General features: G+C 50.3%; 1 protein-coding gene across 16 annotated transcripts in view; it reads right to left on the reverse strand.

Annotated features, from left to right (window-relative positions):
• PLCH1 (phospholipase C eta 1) overlaps positions 1 to 21,955 on the reverse strand; it is a 210,713-nt gene that overhangs the window by 168,462 nt on the left and 20,296 nt on the right. For 15 of the 16 annotated variants that reach the window (XM_046647157.1, XM_046647149.1, XM_046647044.1 and 12 more), the window contains one exon: positions 16,421 to 16,532. In XM_046647157.1, the coding sequence (XP_046503113.1) occupies positions 16,421 to 16,532 (112 nt within the window). Of the gene's footprint in view, positions 1 to 16,420; positions 16,533 to 21,955 lie in introns of those variants that run through there. The other variant, XM_046647116.1, reaches the window with a different exon arrangement.

The raw sequence follows: 21,955 nt of genomic DNA on the forward strand, positions 1-21,955 counted from the left end.
GTGCACAGAGAGACAGAGAGGCCACTGCCCGAGGTCCTCGTGCACAGTGAGGCCACCGTCCAAGGTCCCTACGGACAGCAAGGCCACCCATCAACTTCGGGGCTACCTGCCTCATTGCTGACCAGAGACTCTCTTGAGAACAGGTGGACATACACCCCTGAAGGACAAAAAGGAGGTGCATTCTTCTGAAAAGCTCTTCTTGCAGTGTCTAGGGAGGACATTTTAATAACAAAACGAGACCTTAAGGGAAATGATGACCTTAAGTGACCTGGGCAGAGATATCGCCCCTCTTTCTGGAAGAAACCACAGAAAGAGGTTGTACCGACTCCTCTGGGAACAGTTCTCAGCAGCCACAGCGCACAGCACTGTCACCACGTCTAAATCCCTCTACAGAAACAAGAAACAGACTCTGTCTCTTTCTCAATGAGACAGAAAGCGGCTGTTTGGCATGACTTCAGCATCTCACACCATCAACAGTCTCACACGGTCTCTTCTCCACTTCTTCAGTCTTTCTCCTTCTATTATTTTCCCAACAGTCCTGACGTATGAATTTTTTGTTCTGCCTAAAGACACCCCAGTGGCAGATGGGGCACAGCAACAGGGACAACCAGAACGTACGCTCCCTGCAAGCAGGACACGGGCATCCTGTCCCCGAGGTGTCTCTGAGGACACGTAGGTCAGCAGGGAGCAGTGAGCCTAGGGGCCCACCTGACAGACACTCAGGTCCACACAGTCCTCCAATGCAGGACAAAGCAGGACCAGACCCTGACAGAGATGAGCAGGGAGACTGTCAGAGCTGGGGCAGGAAGGAAGCCAGTCGCCTGCACTGTGGCACACGGTCAATCAGGCAGAGGATTAAGATGGACATGCAGTTCCCTTGAAACAAAAGGCATCAACTTACTAAGTTTTCCAAATGGCCTTCCCATTAGGATGAGCGAGAGAAAGCCTGTGGCACCAAAGGAGGGCAGAGCTCCTTAAGAGAGAAAGAGGAAGATTCCAAATCCAGAATAACCAGACATGGCAAGGTGCGGACAGGGAGCGGTTGGGAGAACATGACAACGGCCATCGGACATGGATCAGGAAGACCTGAGCTCAAATCCTGGTCCCACCAGGCTCAGCAGCCCGACCAAGCGACTTGAAGTCCCTCCAGGCTTCGACCTCCTCATCGACAGCAGGACCCGCTGTCACAGACCGCACAGCGCCCAGCCTGGGCCTGAACACTCCAAGGAGGACCAGCTGCACAACCTGCGGGTCCCAGGCAAAACGAAAATGGGGGGCTTTTTTTTTCCCAAAAACTGAAGAATTTCAAGATCGCAACAGCAGAGCATTCAGCCCAGCGCAGAGCCCTCCTACACCCGGGCCTGTGCAGCTGCAGGTGGAGCTGCCCAACCCCAAGAATGTGGTGGGTTTACGAATCCTCAACATTTTCTCCATGTTTGTCACTCTCCTCTCAGGTCTGCTTCTCTGCAGAGATCAGCCAGAAAAAAAGAGAAAAAACACTCAAAAATAAGGGACCTTAAAAATAATTTAAATGGTCTTAACGTTAAATTGCCTTAAGTTGATGACTGAACTGTGACTATGTAAGGGATACCCCTATTCCTAGGAAGTGTACACCGAGAATTCAGGGGCAAAGAGCCATGCAGTGTGCAACATGTTCTCAAATTATTCAGAAAAAATAACGCGCGTGTGTGTGCGTGTGCACTGTGCATGCAGAGAGGAGTGGGCACATAGAAGGCAGATGGGGCAAAGGTGGCCTGCACAGCACTGGGTGCGGGGTGCACGCAGGTTCTTGTACTCTCGTTCTTGGAACTCTTCTGTGAGGATAGAATGATTTCCAAAGGAAAAGCTACCATCACACAAGGGTCCTGCTGAGCTTGGGAGAGAAGGGAGGGAGGAGCAGGAAAAGCAGGGAGAGGCAAGGTGGGACTCTGCACAGAGGGCAGCCGTGGCTCCCTTGTTAACTGCTGAGTCCCCAGCACAGAACCCAGGTCAACAAATGCTTAAGGCAAGAAGGAGAAAGGGAGCAAGATCTCGTGTCCAAACTACCCCGGGGACTAAGGACCCAGGGCAGGGAAACGTGACTGACGGTCCTGCCAATGCCTGGGAACAGGGAGCTGCCCCTTTAAGCACGAGACCCCAGGCTCCAGTGAGCACAGCACACAGTGTGGTGTGGTGTGTACCACGCATGGCACCGTGCGCGCCCAGGGCCCCCCTTCTCTCCATCAGTGACAGGCCCACGCAACCCCCCAGGGCCCACCTAGCATTCCCAGGCCTCAGGGCCCCCTCTGAGGAATGTGGGGCTGCTGACTCACTCACGATGCGCTGGCGCCTCTCACACGCCAGTCCTGATGCCACTCGCCCCGTCCTCGAGCCCTCCTTCCAGAAGGGATCTCACAGCTGAGCGCATTGAATAACCTCTTGAGGGCTTTTCCAGCCCTGAAAACTCTACACAAAAACGTCAAAATCAAGCCTGAATGTCCCGGCATGACCACTCTCCCAAGCACTCGTGCAAACGCACACCCTGCTCAACGGTGGAGACACGCTCAGACGCCCACGTTCTCCACTCAGGAAAACCTCCACGCGCACAGGCAGCGAAATGCTTATAGTTCACTGTGAAATTTCACAGTGAGAACGTAAGTAATTAAGCCTCTGCCAATAGTCAAGTCGATTTCAGCTGCCAAAATTCTTGTTCCTTGACAGCTTACACAAATAGCAAGAATGTCAAAAGTCTAACAAAGATCTGTAGCTAGAAAAACATTGTAAAGACAGAGCGCCTTCCTAAAGCAATGAATTTATCAATGAGGGAAACAACTTTGAAGAGTGGATTAATGATTAGTATTAAAATTAAAACATCAGAAGAATTTTAATTTTCTGCTTCATTAGTCCTGCTCATTCATAGTCAAGTAGCACAAAAATGGTTGCGAAGACTAATTTTGTTAAAGACCTTGGAGAAAAGAGGAAAGAACTGTGCCTTCATGAATACTAAAGATGATAACGTAGGAAACCAATAACATTTTATCACTTTATATAAATTAATCTAATTTAGAAATAATTTAGTACTATGATTAATGCAGAACTTGTAATCCAGCCAAGAAAAATTTTTGCACTACTAGTATCAGAAACATGGAACCTAGAGTTGCCAGATACTAAACATCTGCAATGTTTTATATAATTTGAGAGAAATGGTAAGGGATAGAGGATCGAGAAATATAATTAGAGATCAAAATAAGAGGCATCTGAGAATATTATTTCCCAGATGGGTTCTCAGGAGCTAAACTACATAGGAGCACACACCTCAAAAGATGGCCTCAGCCACAGGCTGCTGGCTAAGATATGAAGACCAAGTATTCTCCTTGAACAATCGTCCTCCCAATGCTGGCACAATTCCCAAGGATCTGGACATGGCTATTTTCTGGTAGATGCAAAGAGGGACCACTTTAAAGAGTTAACTTCCACAACTAAAGGCTGTCCATCTGTGGTTTTACAAAGCAGCAGCTTTAAAAGCTTTATCCCTAGAAATGAAGAACGTCCCAAATGTGCTTTCAATTTATGGAGTCGACACTTAACCAGACAGTAAACTGCTGGATAGTGGAACCACTGCTTGACCTAAACGCTACATGGATCATACTGCTGTTTGTAAAGCTCAGCACATGGCTCCTACAGGGAGTTCCTGTCACTTATTAGCTTGGAAGACCCAGGAAAGCCAGCTGGATGCCACCAGGAGGGGAGAGCACCGTCTCAGGGAGCCGGGCCGTCCTCAGAGATGGGGCACCAGATGCAACGGACACTTTCTCACCCACCTGGCCAACACGCAGAGGCTGTGAAGTGCTTTCACCTACAAGTCCTTTTATGTCACAACATGCCAATGCTATGAAGACCTAACCATTTCCAATAGTCAGAAAATGCAGAGATTTGCAAGATTTATCCCACAGAAAATCCACTTAGCATTTGCTAATACATAGCTCAGGTCCTACAGGCCAGCTGGGTTGGAACGGCACAACGCTGGCTTTCAGAATTAACCCTGCCACCAGCTGCTCATATGAACTTGCACCAGCCAGTTTCTCATCCATAAAAGGTGTGGTTTCAGTCAGAGGTTTAGGACAGACTACTCTAAAATACAACAAACGCCAAGGGGGATGCACACATGTCTATGCGTAAATACATGGACGGCTCTGAATCAAGTTTTCAGAGACTTCACGAATGTCCTGAGCCCAGCCACGGGTTGTGTTCAGAATCCTCAATCAGGTGGCTCCTCAATCCCTTCCAGTTCTGACACCACGTACCTTTGCAGGCCAAGGTACTGCTTACATCCTTAACTCCATCTTCCCGTGTTGTAGACACAGGAGATTCACAGTGGTAAGCCCATTCCACAGAGAAAATTACCTGGGTGGGGCCGGCCTGGTGGCGCAGAGGTTAAGTGCGCACGTTCCGCTTCGGCGGCCCAGGGTTCACCAGTTTGGATCTTGGGTGTGGACATGGCACCACTTGGCACACCATGCTGTGGCAGGCATCTCACATATAAAGGAGAGGAAGATGGGCATGGATGTTAGCTCAGGGCCAGTCTTCCTGAGCAAAAAGAGGATAATTGGCAGTAGTTAGCTCAGGGCTAATCTTCCTCGAAAAAATAAAAAAAGAAAAGAAAATTACCTGGGCATTTGTAGCCCTCATGTCTCCTGCTTGGAAATCTGAGCCTTGGGATACCGGTTGGGGTCTCTGTCACTGTCTGCACCCCTCGCACACAAGTGTCCACTCTCTAAACGTGTCGTTTGGTGGGAAACAGTTCTCTTCCCCCTAACTCCCTCCCTCTTCCACCTCTTCCTTGGAGAGCAGGGACTACCCCTCACTCACGAGGACCCACACCCAAGCCAGGGGGCCTCTCAGAGCAGTGCTGCCCACACTTCACGGTGTACAAACCATCTGGGACTCCTGCTAAGATGCACACTCTGATTCAGTCGGTCCCAGGTGGGTCTGCGTCTGCATTTCTAACAAGCTCCTGGGGACCACTCCAGGCGACCCCAGCTCTCAGCCTCCAGCCCTGATCCCTAAGCCCCCTTGATAGCCTCAGGGCAGTTCACACGCATCTCTGTGGAGTCCTCTAGGGGCCTCTGAAGGGTCCTGAAGCTCTTTGAAAACACTCAAACCCACCCCCTCAGTTGCTTCAAAGAAACAAGTCTGTGTAACACACACATTGTATCACAAGTGGGAGAACCCTGGGTCTCAGAGTCCGACACACCTGGGTGTGAACACCACGATCTAACAATGTGAATTGTGGCAAACTGTTTGCCTCTCTGAGTTTCGTCTGTAAAACCGCCTTATTGAAAGACTTAAAAAGAGCTAATGCTGGTAAAGCAACAGCATCGCCAGCTCTAATGACAACTCGATTCGGCACCAGCCCCAGACCTTCCCGATAGTGCCCCAGGAATACTCGAGCAGAGAATCCGTCTGTGCCTCCTGACAAGGTGTGAATTTAGTTATCTTCACATCAGCCCCAAATTCCTCTGTGTCCCCCACACAACCCCACGTGCAAAGAAGGCAGCTGAGAAGCCCAGATTTCTCCTGCCAACTCTGGACCTTGTGGCCAACGCGGGACCCTGAGCATCAGCTTCCGTGCACGTAGAGTGATGGAGGCCGGGCAGACGCCTTCCACAAGAGAACATCCTGCTCCTCTTAATTCCCCAGGTGCCCCTCAGTCCTCCAAGCGGACAGACGGACGCGGTTCTGATAACACTCTGGGTTTCATGCGATGTTTCTGAGTGACGGCACTCTCCCACTTCCTGTGTTTCACATTTACGTCTGTATCAATTCCTAAACTGTCCTGCTGTGAGCTGCGTAGTCCTCATTACGGATTAATCGAAACACAACACTATTCGTCCATTCTTTGTTGCTGTTGTTAAGAACCTTCCCAAAGTATTTCTGTTTACCATCAGGAGGCCATGGGCAGCTGTGAGGTCAGTTAACGCTCAAGGGAAATCTTTATCTCACGTAACAGATCCATTGGCTGTAAAGTTAAGACAAGTCACACTTTAAGGGCACTGAGAAAGCATGACATTGAAAGGAACATGAAGGAAATCTGTCAGGAAAGAAAAACACAACCACGTCAAGGAGAACTGTCACTTGCAAGATTTTTATGTATCACTTTGGCCCAAACTAGAGAATAATTACATACTGTATTAAATTAGTAGACGAATATCTGATTTAGTTTACTGATCAGACCAATGTGGCAGTCAAGCAACAACTGAGTCCAGTGATTCTCGCCCTCCAGTGCACCAAAATGCCCTGGATGAATATACCTAGACACGGACATCTGGATAAGCACAGAGAGGAGGCAGGGAGGGGGCACACGGGGGTCCCATCCTAACCGGGCCCGGCAGTGCCCAGCCATCAGCACTTCTAAGCACCCCAGCAGGTTCTAATTTATAACCAGAGTTGAGAATCACGTTTAGTCTTTTGCTTTAAAGTCATTTTGAGAAAGTGAAAACTTGAGACACGCACTAAGATTCAAGACTCTTCTCCGCGCTTTAGTCTTTCCTGCACTCAACAACTTTTCTACAGTGAGCCTGCGCTGCGGTCATCAGAGAACATAAAGTGAAAAGAGTTAAAGACAGCCCGGACCACGAAGTCCCCAGCACGAACGACTCCCCGCCACTCTCCTGCTTCCTCGACGCTCAAACACACTGCAGGATCCAGACCCTCCTTATTAGATCTCCCCTCTTCCGACCCTCAAGATTCAGTGTGACATAGGCTATCACCGCGAGAAACAGCCGCTGTGTTCACGAACTCCACAGTTCTGCTGAGACAATAGGTATCTACCTCCTAACGTCTGGGGTTTTCCACACACCAGAACCTAACTGGCTGCCCACTGGAACCACCTGGGAGGTTGTAAAACTGCCCCCAGGCCTGGCCACAGCGAGACCAGTTAAATCAGAACCTCTGGGCTGAGACCACCCACGTTTTATATCCCGGTGATTCCAAGGCGCAGCCTCGGCGGGGACCCTGGCTTGAAGAGAGTTAATCCGTCTCCACACCTGGAGATAAGAAGCTCCTGGCTGAAAAGCACAGTGCCTAGAAATCCTGACACTGTGTAATTTCAGAGACGGGTATTCACGGATACACACTGACGTTCAGTTTCAAGTTGGCAAGAAATAAAACTAGGACGCAAAGTAACAAATGTGTCCACCGTTCTCCCTTCTAATTGGCATAAGTCACCATATTCGATATCTAAATACAAGAAATCCTGAGAACACTGTTACCTGTAGTCACATATTCTGACCAAGGGCCGAATATGGGCAAAACGAAACTGGACGGGACGTGTTTTCACAGGTTCTGTGTTTATCCCGAGGAAGTCAGGACCGCACTCTCACAAGCAAGAGTCTCAGAGCGAAGGCCTGCATGCCGACCATTCCTGTTCTTTGTAAATCTGAAATAAAAGTGTGTCTTTGCCACTTTTAAAGAGGCCCGATGCTGCCTGATTATTCCCCTCGCGTGCCCCTGGCTTCCGCTCCTCTCTCCCGGAGGCCTGCGCTGCCGTGCTGCGCAGCTCTGCTCTCTGCAGACGACACTCGCTCTGTGACCGGAGACTTCCAGACACGAGCAGCAGAGAATTTCAATAGCAAAACCCTGCAATCAAACAGCTTTTACTAATAGTGCACTTTTAGTGAGTGAAACCTCCATTTTCAGAGTTGAGTGAAATAGACATATCTATAACCAACATGGAAATTCTGGAAAGTACTATTAAATGAATTCAAAATGTCTAAGAAATTATTTTAAAGAAACGGCTTTGTCCTTTTCTGTTTCAAGGCACTATGCATCTGTAATAAGCTTTTTTACAGAACAGGAGGGTTCTTAGTCTCAGGAGGAAGGCTCCACAGCATCCTTTGTTCTCTGAGGCAAAGGCACGTGTGACGGAGAGCACAGGGCGTGCAGGCAGAGGCCGAGCACACACAGCAGAAAGACTCAGGCCAAACTCCAGAGAGGGCAGCCACCACACGGCAGGGGTGCAGCCCCCCAGTAAAGAAAATGAGTGACTCACTCAGCGAGGCTGTACTGAGCACCGACTGACACGATGCGGCCCCTAAGTCCCCGAGATGCAAGTCGGAAGGCCCTGCTCTCCTGGAACCTGGAAGGCGGGGAGAGAAATTAACTGTGTTCTTACAGCAGTGACGATGCCCCAAGGCCGCAGTGCAGGGTGACAGAGAGCAGGAAACCGGCCAGGCCAGGGTCAACAGAGGCTGCTCTGCGGAGGGCCCTTCACTGGATCTGAAGGATAAGCTGAAAGCTGAGGAGGTGAAGGGGTAGGTTTTGTGGGCAAGGAACACAAAGGCGAGTGTGGCTGGGGCACAAGGAGGGAAGGGAAGGGCCAGTTAAGGCTGCCAAGGAAGGGGAGCGCAGCCAATGGCCCCAAGGAAGGGGAGCGCGGGCCTGACCTGCGAGTCAGAGGCACTGGAGGCGCCATGCAGCCGCCAGGAAGGAGGACAGACATGTGGGGGCCGAGCGCAGAGATGCGGCCTGGGCCAGGACATCAGGAGTCATCAGGAGCTGCAGGAGGGGGCGAGCCACATGACACTCCCCACAGGCTTCACACAAACCCAACAGATCCCAACATCCCCCTGAAGCCACAGTTGCACTTGTAATCACCTGTGAGGGACGAGTGCCAAAACAACACAGTCACCCCGACTCTCCACTTACAGACGAAGGGACCAACTGCAATTGCTAATCACTTTGACAGACGGGAGACGCGAGGCTTCTGTGACCACAGGGGCAATCACTAATAATTACTACCGTGGTCCAAGAGAAGAATCTGGATCTTTTACGTAACTAATTAAATAATTACGTCATCCTGGAGGAACCCTGAATCGACTCATGGAAAGACATTTCGTCTCCCGTCAGTCTCCGTGCTGCCGTTAGACGCAGAGACGCAAGACAATCAGGAAAATGAGAGAGCAGAGAAAGTTATAATTATAGAAATGCAGCATAAAGAACAAAGGCTGAAATCCATCACGGGTCTAAGGGGAAACAATCCTCACAAGTAACCATTTACACCGCGAGGAGTCTGCAGATCAGAACGACATGATGTTTTAGGCATACTATTTCTTCTTTCTAATTCAGGAACTGGAAACTTGGTGTCTCAAGCACAAGGAATTCAACAGTCAGGCCTCCTGCCTGGCTGATGCCCAGCGGCCTCAGTTCAAGAGAAAGAACTGGAGTCGAGCGGAAAGGCAGGCCAGGGGCGCACCCGGCGGAAGAGGCTTGTTTCTGACGAGAACGGAGGCTCAGGCTTCAGAGACCCAACAGGCCACCCCTCACCCACCTGGGCCCCCGGAACCGGGGCTTCAACTGGCCATTGTGCCTTGTCCACCACCTGACCTTTTCACCCCTTGGTCACCACAGAACGTGAATGACCTAGACACGGTCAGCATGACGAGAGATAACAGTGGGTTCAGCTATCCAGCAAAATTCTCCCGTCAAATCAGATTTCTGATGGGGAAAGGAGGTCGAGATGTCTCCACATGGATATTTTTTTTGGGGGGGGGGGGGGGGGTGAGGTAAATTATCCCTGAGCTACCATCTGTGCCAATCTTCCCCCATTTTGTAAGTGGGTCACCGCCACAGCCTGGCTGGCAAGTGGTATAGGTCTGCATCCGGGATCCAAACTGTGAACCCGGGCCGCCAAAGCAGGGCACACAAACTTAACCGCTATGCCACCGGGCCGGCCCCTCCACAGGGATTTCTATAAACCTAAACTGTCGCTTGGTTCTCATCAATCCAGCTACACAATCCTGCAAGAAGCAAGCACAGTAAAGAACCCCAGGACCTCTGGGGAATGAAGTCGCCCTGACCTGAAATGTGAGTGGACAAGGACCGGCCTGGAGTGGCTCTGGGGTCCCAGGGCAGCGTCGGGGTGAGTGGTGGGATCCCACCCGTTCAAAGTCGCCCTACCCGAGGCCCTCCCACATGCACAGCCCAGGGCCTGGAGGGCAGAGACGCACGCCAAGGACAGAGGCGGAGGAAGCTCCCGTGCCCAGAGACACGCGGAGGAAGAACCACGAGAGAATGACGCAGAGACACTCAGGCTCTCGGGAGCAGTTCCCACAAGAGTGCGAGAAGGGACAAAACGAGACGGGTCGGCAGGTGCACCTCACCCCGCCTCCCTCCTCCACAGCTGCTGCAGCCGGTACAGCCCCAGGTGAGGAAACACAGATGAGAGAAAGGGCAGGGCCGGATGGTGCCCAAGTGCCCTCAGGCAGGGAGGCCACGCCACAGCCCGAGCGAAGGAGGGCTGGACAACGGGTTCTCGAAGAGCCCTTGGTGCCGGGGGTAAGGCTGGAGCTACCACCACAGGGCTCCTGACCCCTCCCCACACACGCCACAGGGGCCCAGGCTGGGGCACCCTCTGCCTCTCCGTCTGTCCTCGTGCCGCAGCCTGAGGAGCTGGGCCCAGAATTCCTCTTCATGGGGAGACCAGAGCCCGAGGAACCTCCACCTCAGCCCCAGCAGCCGGGCCAGGCCTGCGCCAGAGGGAAGCGGGAGACAGGTGCAGGGAGTCTGAGAGCAACACCTTATGCTAGAGTCAACCCTCAATGACCACACGCAGCCAGAAAGTACAGAATATGCCCAAGATGTTGCAGAGTGCTTTTAAAAGCATTAAGTGAAGAAAAATAAAACCATTTCATGCCTGTGCTACACTAAGTTGAGACGCTCGATAAACTGTTACAAATGGAATGCCCACCGTGGAGAAAGACAGAAAGAAATGAACTGTAAATTTTAAAATATAGGGGCCAGCCCCGTGGCCGAGTGGTTAAGTTCACACACTTGGCTTCAGTGGCCCAGGGTTTCACGGGTTCGGATTCTGGGAACAAACATGACACCGCTCATCAGGCCACACTGAGGCAGCGTCCCACACAGCACAGCCAGAGGGACTCACAACTAGAATATACAACTATGTACTGGGGGGCTTTGGGGAGAAAAAGAGAAAAAAAAGATTGGTAACAGACATTAGCTCAGGGCCAATCTTCCTCACCAAAAAAAATAAATAGGTAAGCATACAAAAATACATAAATATTTATATGTATATAAGAGATGAGGGAGCAGCACATCCCAAAAGTTATGGGATGTGTCTTTTCACACCAGCTCACATCAAGGTGATAACTGAACATAAGCACCTACCTCTGTGAGGCTGGCTCTGAGTTGCCTCAGATGAGGGATGAAGAAAAGCGCATAAACCAATCTGGTCAGTTGATTCACAGCAAATTTTCCAATTAGCTTCTTCTACTTAAAAGTGGGGCGAGGAGCGGAGGTCACAAACACAAGATTTCTTGACGTCTTAGCACCCGGAAGGGAGTTCAGAGGTCACGTGTCCTGAATTGCAGCCTGTGCTGACCTGGAAACTTGGTCCCACAGGGAACAACTCACCCAAGCAACGCGGCGGGAGGGCAGCCGCAGGAGCCCAGGCCAGCCGCCGCTCCAAGTGTACAGGAAGCGCCTGAGCATCACAGACCCGCAGGGACACTGCCCTGCACTGCCGCCCTGGTGGCCATGGGGGACTAAAGAGGAACCGTAGGGCCAGGCTGCTTCCAGACTCAGTTCCACTACAATTCAGAAATTTAAATGACTCACACACTTCCTCCCCTAAGGTACAGCTTCTTTCTTTGACCCTTTCTCTGAACCTGTCTTTGAAGTTCCCCGTTGCCATGCTCCTCTGATGCTCTCCTGACCATCGCGGCACTAACAGGACTCTCGCGTGCACTGGTGTCTCCTGGGCCTAGAAGCAGGTGGTCAACAGCCATTCGCCAGAGAAGGGAGGCTTCAGCTCAGCAAGAGACAACACCCTGACGTGAACCTGGTACGGCCTGCAGACCCTGCCACAGGCAGGCTGCCCAAGTCGCCACCTGCTCATAAACTGCAGGAACTAAGGAGAACCACAACTCCCTTCTGCATGATTTCGTAGACTTCATTTCATATTCACCAGGCAGGACCTCGTATTCTCCTTTCTTTTTCCAGGAAAGGTAGAATTCCAGCCAGGGGGACTTCTCTACTCTGACTTCAGAGTATAATGACGTTTGTCCTGAAAGCTTGCTCGTCAGTCCCAGCTACTCGTCTGTCCATGGTCAGGAGGAATTCATGAGCACCCCTACACACACGCGCACATATACAAACACACACACACATGCATGCACATAAACACACACATACACTGCACACATGTGTACATACCCTGCACACATACGTGTGCAGTTACACACTTGGACACGTGCGCAAACATGCACACACATGTGCATACACACACACATGCCCTCTCTCCCTAGAGGGAAAGGTAGCTTTTTGTCAGTGTAAAACTAACTACAAAGTTTACATCAGAAGGCAGTCTTCCCTCCTCTCTGTCCTCATCCTGCCAGCCTTTCCCTCCCAGTCCTGGCCTGGAGGACACTCCCCGCCGCCACACCCCCACCCTGACGCACAGGGACCTCCAACACTGCTGCCACAGGGAGCCTGGAAACTGGCACAACCCTCACTTCAGAGACGAGGAAACTGAGGGTCCCCATGTGACAAAGGGAACACAGTCAGCAGGGAAACTGGAACTGGGGCTCATGTCTGGGTCCCGATCCAGCCTCCTTTCCTCACAGACTGGCAGTCAAGTCTCTATCCTGACATCGCTGACGAGGCCTCTGGCCAGGAAGGGGAGACTAGAAAGGATTTCATTCAATCAATTAACTAAAGTAATTGGTGTCATTAGAAGGCTGCTGTGAGGCAGTCAAGGTACACAAAAGGCAGGTTTGAAGAGATGTTAACAAGAGAACTACCCTAGTCTCATCCCTTGACAGTAAGAGACATTCGTAATCCAATTCAGAACTTTCCAGTCTAGATTTGTGACGGTCGTTCGGAAACATTCATATAACATGATAGCAACAGAAATAAATTTCAACATAACCTGGGAAGATACCAAAATAACTTAAAGGAAAGCAATCATTGTTTCCAACATCTCAATTATAACCAGCAGTGCATGAAAACAAAACTTAAATCTCCTCCAGGTATATTCTATTAAGGAACTCAAATGTTTGGAAAAAACTTACGTGCATAACAAATTGTATATATTAATTGCAAATATACTGATTATTGGTTTAAGAATCTCTGTCCTAGGTCAGAAAAAAATGCTGCAATTCACTGCAACCAAGAAAAACAGCTGAGGGTACAGGTAACTTTCAAATAAGAATAATTCATGAAAGCTGGAGCCGTTGAAGCAAAGTCCGCACCCCGCAAGTCATTCTTGCCCAAGTGCTGTCTCTATTTCAAACATCAGGAGAAGGACCACTGGGCAGAGGAAAACCCCAGCAACTGGCTTCTTTGATAGGAGCACAGTCCCTCTGGATTCGAGATTCCCTAAAAATCTGGCCAAAAGAGAGACAAGCGGGACATAAACACAGCTCCTCACGGTCCCTCACAGGCTCCTCTCATCGCGGACACAGAGCTCAGAGCGCTCGGCCAGCTCGTCCCCAGCAGCCCGCACGCGCCACTTCCTGACCGTCCCAAGTGCCCCGTGCCCACGTCAGCACCGCTGGGGGATGAAACAGCAGACAGAAGACCGAGAGAAACAGACGACTAACGCAGCTGCTCTTTGGGTTGTGGGATGGTGAGCAATTTTCACAACAGTTTCCAATGGGAACATATCACCTTTGTGCTCAGAAAACCAGGCGTGAACATGTCTTATGAACCATGAAACTGTATGCAGTGTTGCATTTCCACTTTACCCTTTATGGACCACTTTAGCCCACAGAGTCTTACTCCACGTGACTCTCCTCCTGGGAACGCTGCTTAAGTCTGCGTGTACAGTGCGCTCACACAGCCAGCACATCCTGAAGTCCACTATCTTAGGGAGGAAGTGGTTCTCTTCTGTTTATCATCAAGAGATTTGGTTTCTTTTTGATTGATTTGGTCATGTAAGGAGTTATCAGCATAGACAGAGAGAAGCCAAGCCAGCAAGCAAGGAGCCTCCCACTGCTCATCCCACGTCCCAGACGTCCCATGGAAGCAGATCTGAAGTTCCCGACACCGCGTCGTGGCCCCTCTTCTCGGAAACGTCCTGAAATCCTCTAGAGCGCTATCGTCACAGGAGCTCCCTCAAGCTCAAACACACCAGGCCTCCCACAGCGTCCAGTAAGACAGGGAAGTTCCCATCTCAACAGACGCTCATTTTCCGCACAGGTAAAGAAAGAGGAAGTGCAGAGGTTTATTCTTTCCCAAACCACACATCCTTAGGCACAGAAATCCGAAGTGATATTTTACACCATCAGAAACACATAACGCTATGGCTTTATTATAAACGAATAGATCAGAATTCTAATTGGCTTTAATCCTTTTAGTGTTGGAAGATTTGCCATCTCTGAATCCTTTCAGAGGAGCAATTCCCAAAGCAACAAGTGCCCAATCGTGTTTCACGTCCTCTGCTGCCCCCTCGTGCTCTCACGTTTAGTGGCGGAGAGCTCACAAACACCAGTCACTTAACTCCCCGAAACACGGCAATGGAATCCCAGAAACCAGATCCAGAAAGAGCCTCAGAACAGAGACCAGCATGCTCTTCTCAGAGGAGACGAACCTGCAGGGTTTTGTGACCGGCTCAAGATCGCACACGCAAGATGCACAGAGCAACTATTAGCAAATAGAACGTAACCTCTGAGAGCGCTGATTCCTCCCTGAAATCACTGAAATGGAGGTGCTGGCCTGGAGGAAAGAAATTGTGGGGTTTTGGACGCAGGCAGATCAGAGTTTAGATTTTAGATCACCACTTCACAACCACCCCAGCCTCTGTTCCCCATCCACAAAATGGGATAAATAATAACTATTGCAGAGGCATCGGAATGACTCAGTAGGACGTGTTCATCGAGCCCCCAGCACAAGTATCTCTGACACAATAATACACTAAGTGGTAAGACAACTATTAAAATATGTACAATTTTTTTTTTTTTTTTGGTGAGGAAGATTGTCCCTGAGCTAACACCTGTGCCAATCTTCCTCTATTTTGTATGTCAGATACCACCAGAGCACGACTTGATGAACAGTATGTAGGTCCACACCCAGGATCAGAACCCACGAACCCTGGGCTGCCAAAGCAGAGCACACAAACTTAACCACTACACCACTGGGCCAGCACCAAAACTGTTTTTAAGTTCTTACAGCCTTTGAGATCTCTGGACAAAGACATTCTAAAATACTGAATGAAAGCATGTAAATCTGAACTTTTTCAAAATTGGCACAAAATAAAACTTGAAAAAATAAAGCTAGTTTTTCTAACTCTTGTGTCTGTTTGACTATCAAATCTATTCTTTTTTAATACAAATAAAGTTGTAACAGAAAGTGCCATGCAGCAAACACTTGCAAGATGAAGCTGTGGACAGGCCCTCAGACGAGGTGGCGAGAACGTGAGGTGGACCTCGGGGCCGTGGTGTGGAGTCACGATTCCCGACTCCCTGCAGGGCCGGGAGGGCCAGCTGCAAAGGCGGACGCCAGGACCGCCGTCCAGACTCGCTGGCAACGACATCAACTTGGGCCAGTCCTTTCGTCTCCGCTCCCCTTCTTGACCTGGGAACGGAGCCGCCCTCGACCCCTCGACGTCCCCAGTGAGGGGAGAACGAACGTGAAAACCCCAGCAAACTCTCAAGCGCCTCAGTGAAGCAGGTCAGACTCAGCTAAACCCGACTAAGGCAGCACCCAACATTCAGGCCGTTACCAGAGCGAGGAAGAAAAGCCGAACTGCAAAGGGCGAAGACAACTGAGATCACGGGCCTGTTGAACACACTCCACCCCCTGCAAAATCTCCTCCCTCTGTAATTCCACCAGTTTCTGATGGAGCTTTCTCCAAAACCTCTGGTGACACATCAATCTTTGGCTCTCACACCAATTTCAGTCCAGGGTGTCCTGACAGCAGGACTGACAGAGCATTCCCCGACTGCATACACAAAGCAAACGCTGGCAGGGCGGATGCAATCAGTCATTTGCCCTGAAAACGACTTGTATTGGTGACTGACAGCCGCAGTGAGGTGCTGGGAACTCTGTTCCGTTTGTGGCTGCGGCCGACCGGCCACACCGGCTGGTGACGGGCACTGACCGCTGACCCGTAGCAGTCAGCACTCACTTGCAATGGGCCTGGACCCCAACGTTTCAGACGCGAGTGGGACATCACTGGAGTGGGGACACAGCAGTCACGGACCACCTGGGAGGGAGGGAACGCAACGCCACTGCGGTGTCGGGGGCGTCCTGCTCACACCTGCCGGACCAGCCCAGCAGGGCTCCGGGGGCCTGTCCATGAGCAAGTTCACTCGGGCTCTTGGACCGACCCCACAGTCACACCATATCTGCACCCAGAGAGCAGAATAAGTCCTGTCGGAGACACAGAGAAGACCCAGCCACCCACACACACGAGGCAGCTCACCGTGAAATGCACTGTTGTCCACCAAAAAATGCCTGCGATACCGCGCGCGGCTCCTCTCCGCCAGGTTCCAGGAGCTCATGTCAGGCTTCTGCACGCATCCGAACCAGCTGCCCTGCGAGGGAGACAGAGAAAATGATGAAGCCGCACGCGCCGCCGGCCTCAGAATGCCACAAGTTACAGAGCTGCTCCAGGAATCCCGAGCCCAAGGAACTCCCCTAAGCCTCCACGGGGTAGAGTGCATTCCACACGCAGCACAGCAGCTTTTTCAAGCAGCCCTCTAAGGGCTCAGAGTTACTGCTGCCCCCAAGGAAAGCAGATCCTCCAGCAGGAACAAGTTTCAGGACTGGTTTATGTGCCCCAGGCCTCGCCATGTTCACACTCGGCTGGAACCAACCCAGTCCGTGCTGGTGGCTTCTGGGAAACGTCAGTCGCAGGAGGGGAGGCGATGACCACTCCCAGCTCCTGAATTCGGGGTCAGGACCACCCTGTGGACTACATGGAAATCCTAGAAATTATAACAGCGTCCACATAGCCATGGGCAAGCCAAACACGGTAACAAAGTTGCCTCCCTCTTTGGGTTCATTACCAGTGTCCATTTAGGACCACCAGGGCCTGCGTCTCCCCAACCTGCGCCCATTGGTGTGATCAGCGCCGCACAGGCCTCAAGCGGCACCTGCTCCTCCATGAGGCTTTCCCCTTCACAGACAGAGAAACACGATCCCAACTCAAACAGGGACTTGGAAAGCAGAGAGCTGAGCTGATGAATTAACCTCCTCCAAAAGCTGATGTGCATAACCCCAAACAAGGCCCTCCTTGTTCTCAGGATTTGGCTAAAGCAACTTCTCAGAATTCCAGCTTATCTCTGGTCACAGAATAAAGCCAGGCAAAACCAAGCAAGGCTGGTGTGAAGGAAAACCCACAGGTGAGAACAACCTGTCACCGGTCCTAGTGAAGTGGCTGAGAGCTCTGGGAGGCCCTCCAGGAGGAAGCCGGCCCCTCACGGAAAACATCACCTAGCAGAGCTGTGTTCACTTGGGGATGGCATGAGGAGGAGCCCAGGCTCCTCCTGACCGTCCCCAGGGGGCTTCGAACTCCACCACCTCCTATTTCTCTGGCTCCGTGCTGACTCCCCCTTCCGGCCCCATCCCCACCCGGCTGAATCTGGCTGCTCATCCTGCTCCCTCAGCCTGAGGGCCCATCACTCTCAGATAACACCACCTACCACCAATCTAAAACAGGACAGAAAACAGATGGTTACGGAGCCGGCACCCTGCCCTCTCCCCAGCCAATACTACATACTACAAAGATCTCTTTAAAAACAATAGTTATATGTGCTCATTAATTTCAAAAAACAAACGACACCAAAATTCATCAAATTTTTTTTCAATTGAAAAATCCCCTCTTCCCTCATTTCATGTTCCTCTCCTGGAATGACCACTGTGTTTGGTGTGTATCATTCCACTTCATTTTCTATGCATTTATTTATTTATTTATACATACATTCACATATGTAATTTTTGAAGACTTCTATATTTTTAAAAGAATACTTTTTTTCAAGAACTGGAAATAATTTACAGTAATATCAGCAGTAACTATTTCCTACAGAAAGTATATTCATGATTTATATTATAAGTTACAGGGAATTAGGAGAACCTGTCTGCATTCAGGCTCACTTTTCCTTACTAACTTGATCTTGTGGTTTCAAGGTTTCATTCTTCACTTTGCCCTCTCTGTTCATCCTCAATTCAAGGAAGGAGGCTGGTGGAGCCAGAAGATGAAAGAATAATGTGCATTTGTATACAGGTAGCAAAACATTTGCACAGACTTGACTCTGGCGCGGTCCTTACTCTGACCAGATGAAAGGAGGAGAGGAAGGGTCAGGGAGGGACTTCCTGCTGCTGGAAAAGGCAGCCATGGACTTGAATCCCACCTGCGGGCCCCAAACCAAGGCTCCAGCCATGACAGGCTAGAGGCGCTGGACTGCCACGTAACGTGGAGGCTAATCTTCATTCCTCCCTTCAAAGGGAGGAACCTAATTCACCTCCCTTTGAATATAGGCTGGACTCAGGGACTCATTTCTAACAAATCAGAATTGATGTTATGAGTCTTCCAAGACTGGGTCATAAACAAGACACAGCTTCTGCCTGGCCCTGGTCTCTCCGGATGCTTGCCCTGGGAACCCAGCCGCCAAGTCATGAGGACACGTGCATGTCCCAGCTGAGAGCCCAGAGAGGCCCACAGCCAACACCAACCCAGCTCTGCGAGTGGATGCACCTGCCGATGATTCTAATGCCAGGCTTCAAGTCTCCCAGATGCGCCCCAAACACAGAGGAGCAGAGACAGACCCTCCCCTCTGTATTCCATCTGCATTTCTGACCCAAAGAAACAGGGAAAGATAGTAAATAATTACTGTTTTAAGATACTGAGATTTGGAGCAATCTGTTGCACAGCAATAGACAATTAATACAGGTAGCACCGTCAGATCTACCCAGCGAGGGTTTGGACCTGCAACAATCTGAGGACAGAAACACAAACCAGAGAGATGTATTAATATTGAGATACCTGAGCACAGGTTCTCATCAATGGACCAGGCTTTCCGACTATCGGATCTTTCTGCTCAGGCTGTAATGCTGCTCTTATCTCTGAGGGCTAGCAGAATGCCACTGCCTCCCATAATGCCGCCAGGAAGCTCTCCCTCCAGCTTACCTCGAACCCACTCCTGCACAGAACTATCAAAATCCTATCTGCCAGCTACTCACCAGGACCTGGATGGGCCTTCCACCAGTGGGTCTCAGCCGCCACTGCATGTCAGAATCACCCACCTGGAAACTGGGAACCCGACTCCCAGGTCCCCAGACCAACTGCACCAGCATCTCTGGGATGGGACTCAGGCCCCCCGACCCTGCCCCACAGCCCCGAAGGCGATTCCCAAGTGAGCCAAGCTGAAGACCACTCTGCGCACTCTCTCTACTCCCAGAAGAACCCCAGAAGTGCTGTTTTCAGGAAGAGGGCACTCAAGAGTGTAAATGGTTGAACCAGAGCACAAAGGGAGAGCAGCTGACCCCCAAGGCCCCCAGGTCGCCTGCCCCATGCTCCAGTCGACTCACCCTTCTTACCTCCCCGGCATCTGCCTGCTGAGGGGCACACTGGAGGCTGCCCGAGCGCAGTCTGGGTGCACACTCCACAGGTCCTCAGGGAAGGCCAGCAACACCTTCACCGTGTGCCTGGCTCCCGGAGTCCCCCATTCGGAGACTGAGGGAAGGAAGTGCACACTCTGGCCTCCAGAACAGAGCAAATGATTTTAAAATTGAGAGATAACAGAGGAGGAGATAATGAGTGGAGGTAGTAGGTCTGGGGCCGGGAAGAGGGAGCTGAGCAGTTGACACAGTGTTAGCTTCAGCTGAATTCAGACGACGAGCCAGGAACAGGGCTCACAAAGGGCAGGTAACTGAAGGGACCTTAGAAACCAGTGAGGCCAGACGGGCTGTGGGGCGGCCAGGAGGGAGCATGGGTGCGAGCACTGCTGGCTCAGGGCAGACAGGGGACAGCCAGTTGGACAGCCTGGGGGACAGCCACAGGGACAGCCAGGGGGACAGCCAGGGGGACAGCCAGCGGGGACAGTCGCTTAACAGGCCCAGGCAGGAACCTTTGAGCATTCATGGTCCCATCCATGTGAACACAATGGGCGAAAATATCTACAAAAATACACTTTCAGTGATTTTTCAAAGGATTACCATGTAAATTACATTAGAGATGTACTTCCATTGCACTTTGTACTCAATTTGAAGTTGTTGAGTCAATAGTCAGGCAAAAGCAAAGATGTTTAAAAACTGTTTTTTAACTTTCTTTTGGGGCTTACAAAATGCTACTCCACCTCCTAAGAGGTCTCTGTGGAACTCTCTAGAACATGTAGCTCCCAATCCTGGAGGGACTCACAGAAATAACTCAGTGACCCAGGAACATTCTCAGAGAAACAACTGATGGTTATTAAAGCGAGTTTCAAATTCTGCCTCCAGAATAAAGTTAATGCAGTTTTTACTTTTTTGTGGATAGTTAAGATATAGAAAATGCCATGTATATACACACACATAGATATAAAATTATGTATGTATTACATATGTATGCATTTTATTTATCTCTAACAATTTGTTTTTATCCAATTTTAGAGCTTGAAACACACAAAAAAGCTCAAAAAACTTACATAGCAACACCACCCTATCACCCAGAGACGACCACCGTGGACACCGTTATCTATTTTTTTTTTTTAACACAAACGAAATACTATTATTTTGTAGTATACTTTTTTCACTTAATAACTTCCTAGTATTTTAGGATGTTCTAGCCGCATCAATAAGCACTGTTCTACAGAACACACATGTTCTGCAGCGGGCATGGAAGCTTTCGTGCTTACATGGGGATTCCTCAGATGGACTACAAACATCTAAAGAGTCCACATGCTCCAAAGCTCATTTTACAAATGACTAGTCACGTTTACAGTCGTTCCCCACATGTGTACTTCTATCTGCAGGCACACGACCCAAGCGGCCTGGGTCAAACTGCGGGAGGAGGACAGCACCAGCAAGGAAGGCACTGGAGAGTCAAGGGCAACACTCGCAACCAAGAAAAGCCACAAGTATTTTGAGTAATAAGCACTTGTCAACACTTTTAAAACTCCACAGGGCTGGCCCTGTGTCCTACTGATTAAGTTCGGCATGCTCTGCTTCAGCAGCCCAGGTTCAGTTCCCTGGTGTGGACCTACACCACTTGTCAGCCATGCTGTGGTGGCGACCCACATACAAAATAGAGGAAGATTCGCAATGGATGTTAGGTGAGGGCTAATCTTCCTCAGCAAAAGAAAAAAACAACTCCAGAAAAGAAAGAGAAATTCTTCACACAATTTAAATAAAGTCCCCTAAGAAAAGGTTCACAGTGGCAGCCATCTGCTGGCCATCACCTGCTTTCCTCTGGCTTTCTTATACAACTCCTTCTCCAGTTTCTGTCCATGAGATCTAGCTCGTGTCAGCTGCATCCCGATTCAGGTGGACACGTGGCTTGCACCTGGCAACCAGAGAAGTGGTCCTCCAGGCCACAGGGGAGAAGGTACGCATGGCCACCATCAGACCACTGCAGGTCAGGCATGGATTTCTGCTTGAACTGTGGGAGAAAGAAACTTCCTTTTCAGACAGACTTGAAGTTCTCAGGGTGTGAAGTTGTGAAGCCTCGAAACCTAGAACTCTGGGCAGCACCCTGTCAGTACAGGGGGAAAATCTGTGTGAGATTAGATCCTACCCAGAGGAACAAAGAAGCTAAGTCCTGTTGACAAATTTAAGTAACATCTTAAGCTAGAGACACCTTGCTCACTTTTAGTTACATGAGCCAGGACATTCCCTGTTTGCTTCGTATCATGTTGATTAAGCCACATTGAGCTGGGTTTTCTGTCACTTGTGATCAAAGAGTCCTGACTGACGAAATGTATGGAGAACCCACCCAGTGCTCGCGAGCTCTCCATTCCCAGGAGATTCATCAGTGAGGGAA

Source organism: Equus quagga, chromosome 1, assembly GCF_021613505.1.
Source record: "Equus quagga isolate Etosha38 chromosome 1, UCLA_HA_Equagga_1.0, whole genome shotgun sequence".
Taxonomy (NCBI): Eukaryota; Metazoa; Chordata; class Mammalia; order Perissodactyla; family Equidae; genus Equus; species Equus quagga.